We start from the raw sequence: 11903 nt of genomic DNA, 5'->3' as shown, positions 1-11903 counted from the left end.
CCCGTGGGGGGGGGAGGAGGAAGCCGTTCGTTCCCGTGGGGGGGGGGAGGAGGAAGCCGTTCGTTCCCGTGGGGGGGGGGGGGAGGAGGAAGCCGTTCGTTCCCGTGGGGGGGGGGGAGCGGGGGAGCAGCCGTTCATTCCCGCGGGGGGGGGAGGAGGAAGCCGTTCGTTCCCGTGGGGGGGGGAGGAGGAAGCCGTTCGTTCCCGTGGGGGGGGGGGAGGAGGAAGCCGTTCGTTCCCGCGGGGGGGGGAGGAGGAAGCCGTTCGTTCCCGTGGGGGGGGGGGAGGAGGAAGCCGTTCGTTCCCGTGGGGGGGGGGAGGAGGAAGCCGTTCGTTCCCGTGGGGGGGGGGGGGAGAGCCGTTCGTTCCCGTGGGGGGGGGGGAGGGGAGGAGGCAGCCGTTCGTTCCCGTGGGGGGGGGGGAGGAGGAAGCCGTTCGTTCCCGTGGGGGGGGGGAGGGGGAGGAGGAAGCCGTTCGTTCCCGTGGGGGGGGGGGGAGGAGGAAGCCGTTCGTTCCCGTGGGGGGGGGGGGAGGAGGAAGCCGTTCGTTCCCGTGGGGGGGGGGGGAGGAAGCCGTTCGTTCCCGTGGGGGGGGGGGGGGGGAGGAGGAAGCCGTTCGTTCCCGTGGGGGGGGGGGAGGAGGAAGCCGTTCGTTCCCGTGGGGGGGGGGGGGAGGAAGCCGTTCGTTCCCGTGGGGGGGGGGGGGGGGGAGGAGGAAGCCGTTCGTTCCCGTGGGGGGGGGGGGAGGAAGCCGTCCGTTCCCGCGGGGGGGGGAGGAGGAGGAGGAAGCCGTCCGTTCCCGCGGGGGGGGGGGGGGAGGGGGAGGAGGAAGCCGTTCGTTCCCGTGGGGGGGGGGGGGGGGGGGGAGGAGGAAGCCGTTCGTTCCCGTGGGGGGGGGGGGGGGGGGGGGAGGAGGAAGCCGTTCGTTCCCGTGGGGGGGAGGGGGGGGAGGGGGAGGAGGAAGCCGTTCGTTCCCGTGGGGGGGGGGGGGGGGGGGGGAGGAGGAAGCCGTTCGTTCCCGCGGGGGGGGGAGGGGGGGGAGGCAGCCGTTCGTTCCCGCGGGGGGGGGGGGGGGAGGGGGAGGAGGAAACCGTCCGTTCCCGCGGGGGGGGGGGGGAGGGGGAGGAGGAAGCCGTCCGTTCCCGCGGGGGGGGGGGGGGGGGAGGGGGAGGAGGAAGCCGTCCGTTCCCGCGGGGGGGGGGGGAGGGGGAGGAGGAAGCCGTCCGTTCCCGCGGGGGGGGGGGGAAGGAGGGAAACGGCTGCCTCAACTTTCTGAGGCTTCCTGCACCTTCTCACTGCTGCAGGAAGCCTCAGTGCTGATGTGCTGATGGCAATGTGCATTTATTAAAAAATGTTCAAAAATTAAACAGCTACAAAGAACTATGAAAATGGCCGAGTGCCAATGTTTCCTTCACAATGCGCGTGCGCGAACGCTCCAATGCACACGCGCAGCGTTACCGGCAGGAAAAAAACTAATTTAAATAGTACCCGCCCCCTCCCACTTACAAAATCGTCGCGAGTGTAGGCTCCGCCCCCCTGGGCGCCGCACCAGGCAGACATGGAGCTGCAGGGCGCTCCAGAATCGCGCGTTTTATTTTCGGCGCAAAAAACGGGTGCCCAGCTCGGAGGGGCGCCTGTTTTTTATCGTGTGGAAACTTGGGCCCAATAAGTTTTGCCCTCAGTGACCTACTTATTCTCAGGAGCCTGTGGCTTTAATATTGCTTCTCGTCTCATTTTGTTCAGCTCAGCATTCCTTGCCATATCTTTTTGTGTCTCTGCAATGTTACAAGTGACATTTTGCACTGTGAAATGTTGCCATTGTTTAATGGTATATGTTTTGGAATGTAGTACAAATAATTAGAGCAGCTACATTTGTATTATAGATGGCTAATTTTGGAAAGATTCTACCTTTAATCATGTTTGAAGGAAGGTTCTAAACATATTTGGGGACTATTTCCACTGGAGCAAAGAAAGCTAAGATGCAATCCAATAAAGGTTTTTAAAATTATGAATGGTTTTATATGGTGAATAAAGAACTATTCCCTTTGGTCAGGAAGTCAGTGACAAGGAATCATCAATTTAAATGTGCAGAGAGAGATTAAGAGAAATTTACGGAAAGAATATATACGCTGTTTGTGGAGTCAGTATAAAGGGGCAATGATTTAAATTTGTATCTAAGAGAGTGAAGATAGAGGTTAGGGAAATATCTTTACATAAAAGGTTCTAAAAACATGAAGGACTGGATATTAACTTAGAGGAGGGGAGGGAGAGGGAGAGCTGCTTTGAGGTCAGGAAACCAGGAAGAACATGCTTTCCGAAGATCCTGCCAAATTTAATGGGAGGACCTGATTATTAATTTTACAAAAGCAAAATACTGCAGACGCTGAAAATCAGGGATTAAAAACAGAAAATGCTGTAAATACTCAGCAGGTCAGACAGCATCTGTACAACATTGTTCTGATGATAGGTTAACACTGTTTCTCTCTCCACAAATGCTGCCTGATCTGCTGATCTTTCCAACATTTTCTGTTTTTATTTTAGAAGTTTTTAATCTTCGTTTCCCGGCTGCAGCCAGCCAGATTGAGAAGCCTTCAGAACCAGGCGGTGGCTGGGGAGCAGAGGGGAGGGAGAGAGGGACCCGAAACACCAGAGGTCGGAGGAGATCAGAGGCGAGAAGGCAGGTCAGAGGCCAGATGAGAGATGGGAACAGATATTCTAGGCAAAGAAATTAATCTCTCATAATACATCTGAAATGAAATATAATTTATATAATTTTTGCTCAAAATATTATACTTCTCTAACCATGAAGGAAACAAAGAAGAAACTGTAAGACAAAGTGCTAATATTTAAAGATGTGTTTGAAATTGAAAGAAAATGGTCTGTGTGGCTGTCAGCATAATTTTCAGTAGTGAAGACTGATGCAAAGATACCATTTAAAATATCAGCCATATCTTGGGAATCCACACAAATCTGCCCTGCAGAATACCCCAATGAAACATAGAAACATAGAAAATAGTTGCAGGAGTAGGCCATTCGGCCCTTCGAGCCTGCACCACCATTCAATAAGATCATGGCTGATCATTCACCTCAGTACCCCTTTCCTGCTTTCTCTCCATACCCCTTGATCCCTTTAGCCGTAAGGGCCATATCTAACTCCCTCTTGAATATATCCAATGAACTGGCATCAACAACTCTCTGCGGTAGGGAATTCCACAGGTTAACAACTCTGAGTGAAGAAGTTTCTCCTCGTCTCAGTCCTAAATGGCTTACCCCTTATCCTTAGACTATGTCCCCTGGTTCTGGACTTCCCCTACATCGGGAACATTCTTCCTACATCTAGGCTGTCCAGTCCCGTCAGAATTTTATATGTTTCTATGAGATCCCCTCTCATCCTTCTAAACTCCAGTGAATACAGGCCCAGTCGATCCAGTTTCTCCTCAAATGTCCGACCTGCCATCCCGGGAATCAGTCTGGTGAACCTTCGCTGCACTCCCTCAATAGCAAGAACGACCTTCCTCAGATTAGGAGACCAAAACTGCACACAATATTCCAGGTCAGGCCTCACCAAGGCCCTGTACAACTGCAGTAAGACCTTCCTGCTCCAATACTCAAATCTCCTAGTTATGAAGGCCAACATACTATTTGCCTTCTTCACCGCCTGCTGTACCTGCATGCCAACTTTCAATGACTGATGTACCATGACATCCAGGTCTCGTTGCACCTCCCCTTTTCCTAATCTTCCGCCATTCAGATAATATTCTGCCTTCGTGTTTTTGCCCCCAAAGTGGATAACTTCACATTTATCCACATTATACTGCATTTGCCATGCATTTGCCCACTCACCTAACCTGTCCAAGTCACCCTGCAGCCTCTTAGCATCCTCCTCACAGCTCACACCGCCACCCACCTTAGTGTCATCTGCAAACTTGGAGATATTACACTCAATTCCTTAATTTAAATCATTAATGTATATTGTAAATAGCTAGAGTCCCAGCACTGAGCCCTGCGGCACCCCACTAGTCACTGCCTACCATTCTGAAAAGAACCCGTTTATCCCGACTCTCTGCTTCCTGTCTGCCGACCAGTTCTCTATCTATGTCAGTACATTACCCCCAATATCATGTGTTTTAATTTTGCACACCAGTCTCTTGTGTGGGATCTTGTCAAAAGCCTTTTGAAAGTCCAAATACACCACATCCACTGGTTCTCCCTTGTCCACTCTACTAGTTACATCCTTAAAAAATTCCAGAAGATTTGTCAAGCATGATTTCCCCTTCATAAATCCATGCTGACTTGGACCAATCCCATCACTGCTTTCCAAATGCGCTGCTATTTCATCTTTAATAATTGATTCCAACATTTTCCCCACTACTGATGTCAGGCTAACCGGTCTATAATTACCCTTTTTCTCTCTCCCTCCTTTTTTAAAAAGTGATGTTACATTAGCTACCCTCCAGTCCATAGGAACTGATCAGAGTTGATAGTCTGCTGGAAAATGATCACCAATGCATCCACTATTTCTAGGGCCACTTCCTTAAGTACTCTGGGATGCAGACTATCAGACCCTGGGGATTTATCGGCCTTCAATTCCATCAATTTCCCTAACACAATTTCCCACCTAATAAGGAGTTCCTTCAATGGCTTTAAGGGAGAGAAATTGGTCTGGTTCGCGCCTCCTGTTAGCGCCGCCGGGGGGCAGTAATGGAGCGCTAAGGAGTTACTGACTGGACACGGTGAAATCACCGATTTCCGTGAACTTTCCTGGCGGTTTTGCTCTGGCGCTAACACTTACCGCCTCGCTCTCTTGCGCTCCGGAAATCGCGCCGTCATCTGCTGCGCAGAGTCTCATTATCGTCTCGGATGTAATAGAAAATATAGAAACATAGAAAATAGGTGCAGGAGCAGACCATTCAGCCCTTCTAGCCTGCACCGCCATTCAATGAGTTCATGGCTGAACATGAAACTTCAGTACCCGCTTCTCGCCATAACCCTTGATCCCCCGAGTAAGGACTTCATCTAACTCCCTTTTGAATATATTTAGTGAATTGGCCTCAACTACTTTCTGTGGTAGAGAATTCCACAGGTTCACCACTCTCTGGGTGAAGAAGTTTCTCCTCATCTCGGTCCTAAATGGCTTACCCCTTATCCTCAGACTGTGACCCCTGGTTCTGGACTTCCCCAATATTGGGAACATTCTTCCTGCATCTAACCTGTCTAAACCCGTCAGAATTTTAAACGTTTCTATGAGGTCCCCTCTTATTCTTCTGAACTCCAGTGAATACAAGCCCAATTGATCCAGTCTTTCTTGATAGGTCAGTCCCGCCATCCCGGGAATCAGTCTGGTGAATCTTCGCTGCACTCCCTCAATAGCAAGAATGTCCTTCCTCAAGTTAGGAGACCAAAACTGTACACAATACTCCAGGTGTGGCCTCACCAAGGCCCTGTACAACTGTAGCAACACCTCCCTGCCCCTGTATTCAAATCCCCTCGCTATGAAGGCCAACATACCATTTGCTTTCTTAACCGCCTGCTGTATATTCGCTTCCACCCCTGCAACATCGCCGGGTGTCACCAACGGCAGCTGCAGAAAGTGTTGTCACCTTGGCTGGCCACTTGGAGAGCGATATTTAAAGACAGTGGTGGTCAGGTAGGGCAAAATTTATTTATTTCCCCTCTCTCAGAGTGCTTGGGGCTGCTATGCGCATAGCACAGGTGCGGTGGCCCAACAGACACAGCCTGAACATTCTTTCAACCCAACATTGGCTCTTCCCTTTAAGGGAGGGAAGGAGCCTGTAAAGATGGCAGCGCTTCCCCAAACATTGATCAGCACTCAGCTGATAGCACCCTTCTTTCTCCCTTTACCGCTCTAAGGGAAGTAGTAGCGCTTGATTTAGGGGTGCTACACAATTTCTAGCCATGACTTTTAGAATAATGCTGTCGACACATATTCACTGAGACTAAGGAGTACATATTGAAGTCATCTGTAAAATCATATCATGCAAGAGGAAAATATGCTTCTAGTCCCCAGTCCTAATGCAGGCTCTGAATTGACACTGTAATCTATCTCAACATTGCACGTACCTTTGCCAGAGAAATAGGAGCACAGAAAATTAGATTGTTTTCTTCTCGACAGAACCATTGATGTGGTTTCTCTTTCACAATGAATATAATGTCTGCTGGAATATTATTTGGACCCTGCATGAATCAAAAGTAATGAACTTAATTTAAAACCAATACAAAAAAGTGATTAATATTTCATAATTATTTAATAATTTCATAGTCACAACCATTCTTCAACTAGTCCAAAGAACAATGCGTGAATTTTTGCTCAACATCTTTTAAAGATGAAGTTCTCTGCAATATATATTGGGATATTTTATGTTGTCGAATAACCTACTTAGAAAGAAATAATTAGGCAAGCAGTCAATGGCCTAGAAATCCGATTGTGCCGGAAAATGGGAACGCAGGGGTTGGGGCCTGCATTGCATGTGCCTCTTAGTGTTGTCCCAGGCAGCACGTAATATCGTGCTGCAAGCTTATTATAATGAATCAGGCGTGCAGCCAGCGCTACCACTGGTTGCACGCCGATTGGGGGGCAGGGAGGGAGCGAAGTCTGACACCTCTTAAAGGCAGCAAAACCTATTAAAGGGGAGGTACACTCTAGCTGCAGAAGGAAGGAGACACTTCTGAACAGACAATTGGCCACTAGACCTGAAGATTGTGTCCCCAGGTTCTCCGATGCTTCTGGTGGATAGGAGTTAGGAGATCCTGTACCCCACCCCCCACCACCCCCTCCGCGCCCCCATGGGGCAGAAAGCCATCCAGGCAATATCTCCACTGCCAGCGGGAAGACGTTCCAGAGGAAGTCAATGTCAGGAGCCTAGATCCCAGGACATGGCAGAAATGCCGAAACACAGGAACATAGGAGCAGGAGTAGGTCATTCAGCCCCTCGAGCCTGTTCTGCCATTCAGTGAGATCATGGCTGATCTGTATCCTAATTCCATCCACCTGCCTTGGTTCCATACTCCTTAATACTCTTGGCTAGCAAAAAGCTAGCGATCTGAGTTAAAATTATTAATTGAGCTAGCATCTACTGCTTTTTTGTGGGAGAGAGTGCCACACTTCTACCACTCTTTGGGCTCAATTTTTCCCAAAGCATTTTTTGGCATACTTGACGAGTTACGCCCGATTTTTTTGGGGCCAAATACACCAAAAAAAAGTGTTGTAAGTTTCCCCGTTGGATCTCTTCATTTTGGCGTGGCCTAACCCGAGAGGGGTGGAGCCTTGATCTGCGCCAAAAACATCAGGCTGCCATGGTAACCAGGGACACAATGCGAGCTGAGGCTGCAAAGTGAAGCATATGGCCACCTCTCAACACTCTATCTCTCTCTCTCTCTCTCACACACACACACACACACATTGTGTGTGTGAAGCGGGGACTCAGAATGGAATCTCTTTGGCCATCCAATGTTCCTAATTTTTCACCATATAAAAAATACTCTGATCTATCCTTTGTTGGTAAAAAAAAAAGGATGACCTCACACTTACCTGGGTTGAAATCCATCTGTCACAGTTTTGCCCACTCACTTAATCTATCAATGTCTCTTTGCAATTTTATGCTCCCGTCTACACTACTTACTATGCCACCAATTTTGTGTCATCGACAAACTTGAATATATGGATCTTGATTGTGTTATTTGAAAGAAGTTCAATGACCTCAATGACATCAGAGATGTCAAGGTAAAAATACTGTTTTCTTACTTTCTGCTCTCACCTCCACAACCTCCAGTCTCACTACTCACAATACTTCCCTCCCTTGCTTCCCTTCACTCTCCTATAATCACTGCACCACACCTCGTTCTTGTCATGCTCACCACTTTTGCAACCCTCACATTTTGCAACATCACACTGATGATGTTTCTGGTGGCGGTGCGGCTCTCAGTTTGACCCGCTCTACAGCTCTGCTCAGGTTCCTGACAGGAGTCATGAGCCATGTCTGGAGGCAATAGCCCTGTCATTCAGTAGCCAGCCTGTAACCTAACGGCCTGGATGAAATAAAGGCAGGACAGAGAACTGGCACATGATGAATGGGTCATGACTGCTGCCAGGAAACCGGGCACAGACCTGCATGATATGCTGCTTGTGGTGACGAACCAGCTGGATGTTGAGGGAGCGGCATCATTTTTGATTGATAAAGATGCCAGGCTGGTATGGGGAGCATGTAAGACAATGTGTGTGCAGTCTATGGCACCTTGCACCCTGGGGAAGACTGGCAAACAGGAAAAGCCTGGTGCTCTCTCGTCCTGCTTCGCTAAATCCATGGAAAAGTAATGTAGCTTTTCCTCCTGGTGTAAAGAGCCTTGGTGATCGCTGATACAGCGGTAGACTGAAAACTGCGAGATGTCACTCATGTCACCTGCTGCAGCCCGAAAGGAGCTTGTGGCATAAACATTAAGGGCCACAGTGACAAGGGGAGGGGAACGGAGGAGGCACGAGCAGAGAGAGGTGGGAGGAGAGGCGTTGAGGAGAGGAAAAAAATAAGCAACATGTTAAATTCCCCCAAAATCTGAAATTTAACATGATACCCACTCAGCACAAGAAATAAGAACAATGAGTTGCTGTAGTTCATTCCAGCTAGCACATATCAGATGAATATGAATGTTAGGTACCACGAAACTCAAACACATGACTGGCTAGCCGAGTGCGTACTAAGGATGAATATCAAATAGAATCTCAAGCTTAGTAGTCAAGGCAGATGTGGCTGGCATCACAGTTAGCTGCCACTTGAATAAACTATTTTAAGAATTGATGCTCTCCCCTCAAGGCTGCAAGAGCACTCCATTCACTTTCACTGCTTTGTCAACTGTTTGTGACAAATTATAAATTAATAAACCAGCTGAGATAGAAGAGATTAATTTAAGCAGTAGACAGTTAAAATATAAGCAAATAGTTTAATTTGAAAACTCCAGAAGAAAATTAAAATATAAATTTAGGTAGATTAAATCTAGCATCCTGGTCTAGAGTGCTTATGAATCCTGTAACTGATACTGAGTGTGTGGTGTAAAGTCACAGAGGGCAGCATAGAGTTGCCAGAATAATCTGTCTTTTTTAAAAAATATTTTACAATGAACGTGACATCTTTTATTCAGCTTCTTTTTGTTTTTAAGAAGCTTTTGGAACTGCAGGCACAAGACAAAAATAACAATTTCAGAAGTGGGTTATCTGGGGCTTGAACATAAGAGACAACAATAATTTCCAGTTTTCACATCTTTAATGTAGAAAACATCCCAAGGTGATTTACAGTAGGGAAGAAATAATAAAAACAATGAATAAAGGAACAAATGCTGAGCCATTGTGGAAGTGTTAGAAGATGTGACTGAAGCTTGACTGAAAATATAGTTTTGAGGAGGTTTTTAAAGGTGGAGAGAAGTAAAGAGGCAAAAAGGTAGGGAGAATTTCTAGAGATTAAATCCGAGGTAGCTGAAGAATGTGCCACCAATGGTAGGACAAAGGGAAGGAATCTTCACATGCAGTCTTGCTCATCACACTCAAGAAGCTCGACACTATCCAGGACAAAGTAGCCCGCTTGATTGGCACCCCATCCACCACCTTCAACATTCACTCCCTCCACCACCAGCGCACCATGGCTGCAGTGTGTATCATTTATTAGATGCACTGCAGCAACTTGCCACGGCTTCTTCGGCAGCACCTCCCAAACACGCGAGCTCCACCACCTAGGAGTATAAGGGCAGCAAGCGCATGGGAGCACCATCACCAGCAAGTTCCCCACCAAATTATGCATCATCCTGACTTGGAAGTATATTGCTGTGCCTTCATCGTCGCTGTGTCAAAATCTTGGAACTCCCTCCCTAACACCACAGTGGGAGTACCTTCACCACAAGGACTGCAGCGGTTCAAGAAGACGGCTCACCACCACCTTCTCAAGGGCAATAGTGATAGGGGATTCAATGGTGAGGGGAATAGATAGGCGTTTCTGCGGCCGCAACCGAGACTCCAGGATGGTATGTTGCCTCCCTGGTGCAAGGGTCAAGGATGTCTCGGAGTGGGTGCAGGACATTCTGAAAAGGGAGGGAGAACAGCCAGTTGTCGTGGTGCACATTGGTACCAACGACATAGGTAAAAAAAGGGATGAGGTCCAACGAAATGAATTTAAGGAGCTAGGAGCTAAATTAAAAAGTAGGACCTCAAAAGTAGTAATCTCGGGATTGCTACCAGTGCCACGTGCTAGTCAGAGTAGGAATCGCAGGATAGCGCAGATGAATACGTGGCTTGAGCAGTGGTGCAGCAGGGAGGGATTCAAATTCCTGGGGCATTGAAACCGGTTCTGGGGGAGGTGGGACCAGTACAAACCGGACGGTCTGCACCTGGGCAGGTCCGGAACCAATGTCCTAGGGGGAGTGTTTGCTAGTGCTGTTGGGGAGGAGTTAAACTAATATGGCAGGGGGATGGGAACCAATGCAGGGAGACAGAGGGAGACAAAAAGGAGGCAAAAGCAAAAGACAGAAAGGAGATGAGGAAAAGTGGAGGGCAGAGAAACCCAAGGCAAAGAACAAAAAGGGCCACTGTACAGCAAAATTCTAAAAGGACAAAGGGTGTTAAAAAAACAAGCCTGAAGGCTTTGTGTCTTAATGCAAGGAGTATCCGCAATAAGGTGGATGAATTAACTGCAAATAGATGTTAACAAATATGATGTGATTGGGATTACGGAGACGTGGCTCCAGGATGATCAGGGCTGGGAACTCAACATCCAGGGGTATTCAACATTCAGGAAGGATAGAATAAAAGGAAAAGGAGGTGGGGTAGCATTGCTGGTTAAAGAGGAGATTAATGCAATAGTTAGGAAAGACATTAGCTTGGATGATGTGGAATCTATATGGGTAGAGCTGCAGAACACCAAAGGGCAAAAAATGTTAGTGGGAGTTGTGTACAGATCTCCAAACAGTAGTAGTGATGTTGGGGAGGGTATCAAACAGGAAATTAGGGGTGCATGCAATAAAGGTGCAGCAGTTATAATGGGTGACTTTAATATGCACATAGATTGGGCGAGCCAAACTGGAAGCAATACGGTGGAGGAGGATTTCCTGGAGTGCATAAGGGATGGTTTTCTGGACCAATATGTCGAGGAACCAACTAGGGGGGAGGCCATCTTAGACTGGGTGTTGTGTAATGAGAGAGGATTAATTAGCAATCTCATTGTGCGAGGCTACTTGGGGAAGAGTGACCATAATATGGTGGAATTCTGCATTAGGATGGAGAATGAAACAGTTAATTCAGAGACCATGGTCCAGAACTTAAAGAAGGGTAACTTTGAAGGTATGAGGCGTGAATTGGCTAGGATAGATTGGCGAATGATACTTGAGGGGTTGACTGTGGATGGGCAATGTCAGACATTTAGAGACCGCATGGATGAACTACAACAATTGTACATTCCTGTCTGGCGTAAAAATAAAAAAGGGAAGGTGGCTCAACCGTGGCTATCAAGGGAAATCAGGGATAGTATTAAAGCCAAGGAAGTGGCATACAAATTGGGCAGAAATAGCAGCGAACCTGGGGACTGGGAGAAATTTAGAAATCAGCAGAGGAGGACAAAGGGTTTGATTAGGGCAGGGAAAATGGAGTACGGGAAGAAGCTTGCAGGGAACATTAAGGCGGATTGCAAAAGTTTCTATAGGTATGTAAAGAGAAAAATGTTAGTAAAGACAAACGTAGGTCCTCTGCAGTCAGAATCAGGGGAAGTCATAACGGGGTACAAAGAAATGGCAGACCAATTGAACAAGTACTTTGGTTCGGTATTCACTAAGGAGGACACCAACAACCTTCCGGATATAAAAGGGGTCAGAGGGTCTAGTAAGGAGGAGGAACTGAGGGAAATCGTTATTAGT

The 11903-nt window shown here is 48.0% G+C and overlaps 1 protein-coding gene across 2 annotated transcripts in view; it reads right to left on the bottom strand.

Moving 5' to 3' along the window:
- The window catches only part of dnajb13 (DnaJ heat shock protein family (Hsp40) member B13), a 60524-nt gene that overhangs the window by 13535 nt on the left and 35086 nt on the right, over nt 1-11903 (bottom strand). For both annotated transcript variants that reach the window (XM_070892418.1, XM_070892419.1), the window contains exon 6: nt 6081-6194. In XM_070892418.1, the coding sequence (XP_070748519.1) occupies nt 6081-6194 (114 nt within the window). The remainder of the gene's footprint in view (nt 1-6080; nt 6195-11903) is intronic.

The sequence above is a fragment of the Pristiophorus japonicus genome, chromosome 10, assembly GCF_044704955.1.
Source record: "Pristiophorus japonicus isolate sPriJap1 chromosome 10, sPriJap1.hap1, whole genome shotgun sequence".
NCBI lineage: Eukaryota > Metazoa > Chordata > Chondrichthyes > Pristiophoridae > Pristiophorus > Pristiophorus japonicus.
Note: the sequence above shows the minus strand (reverse complement) of the source record. Positions and strands in the feature narration are given on the sequence as shown.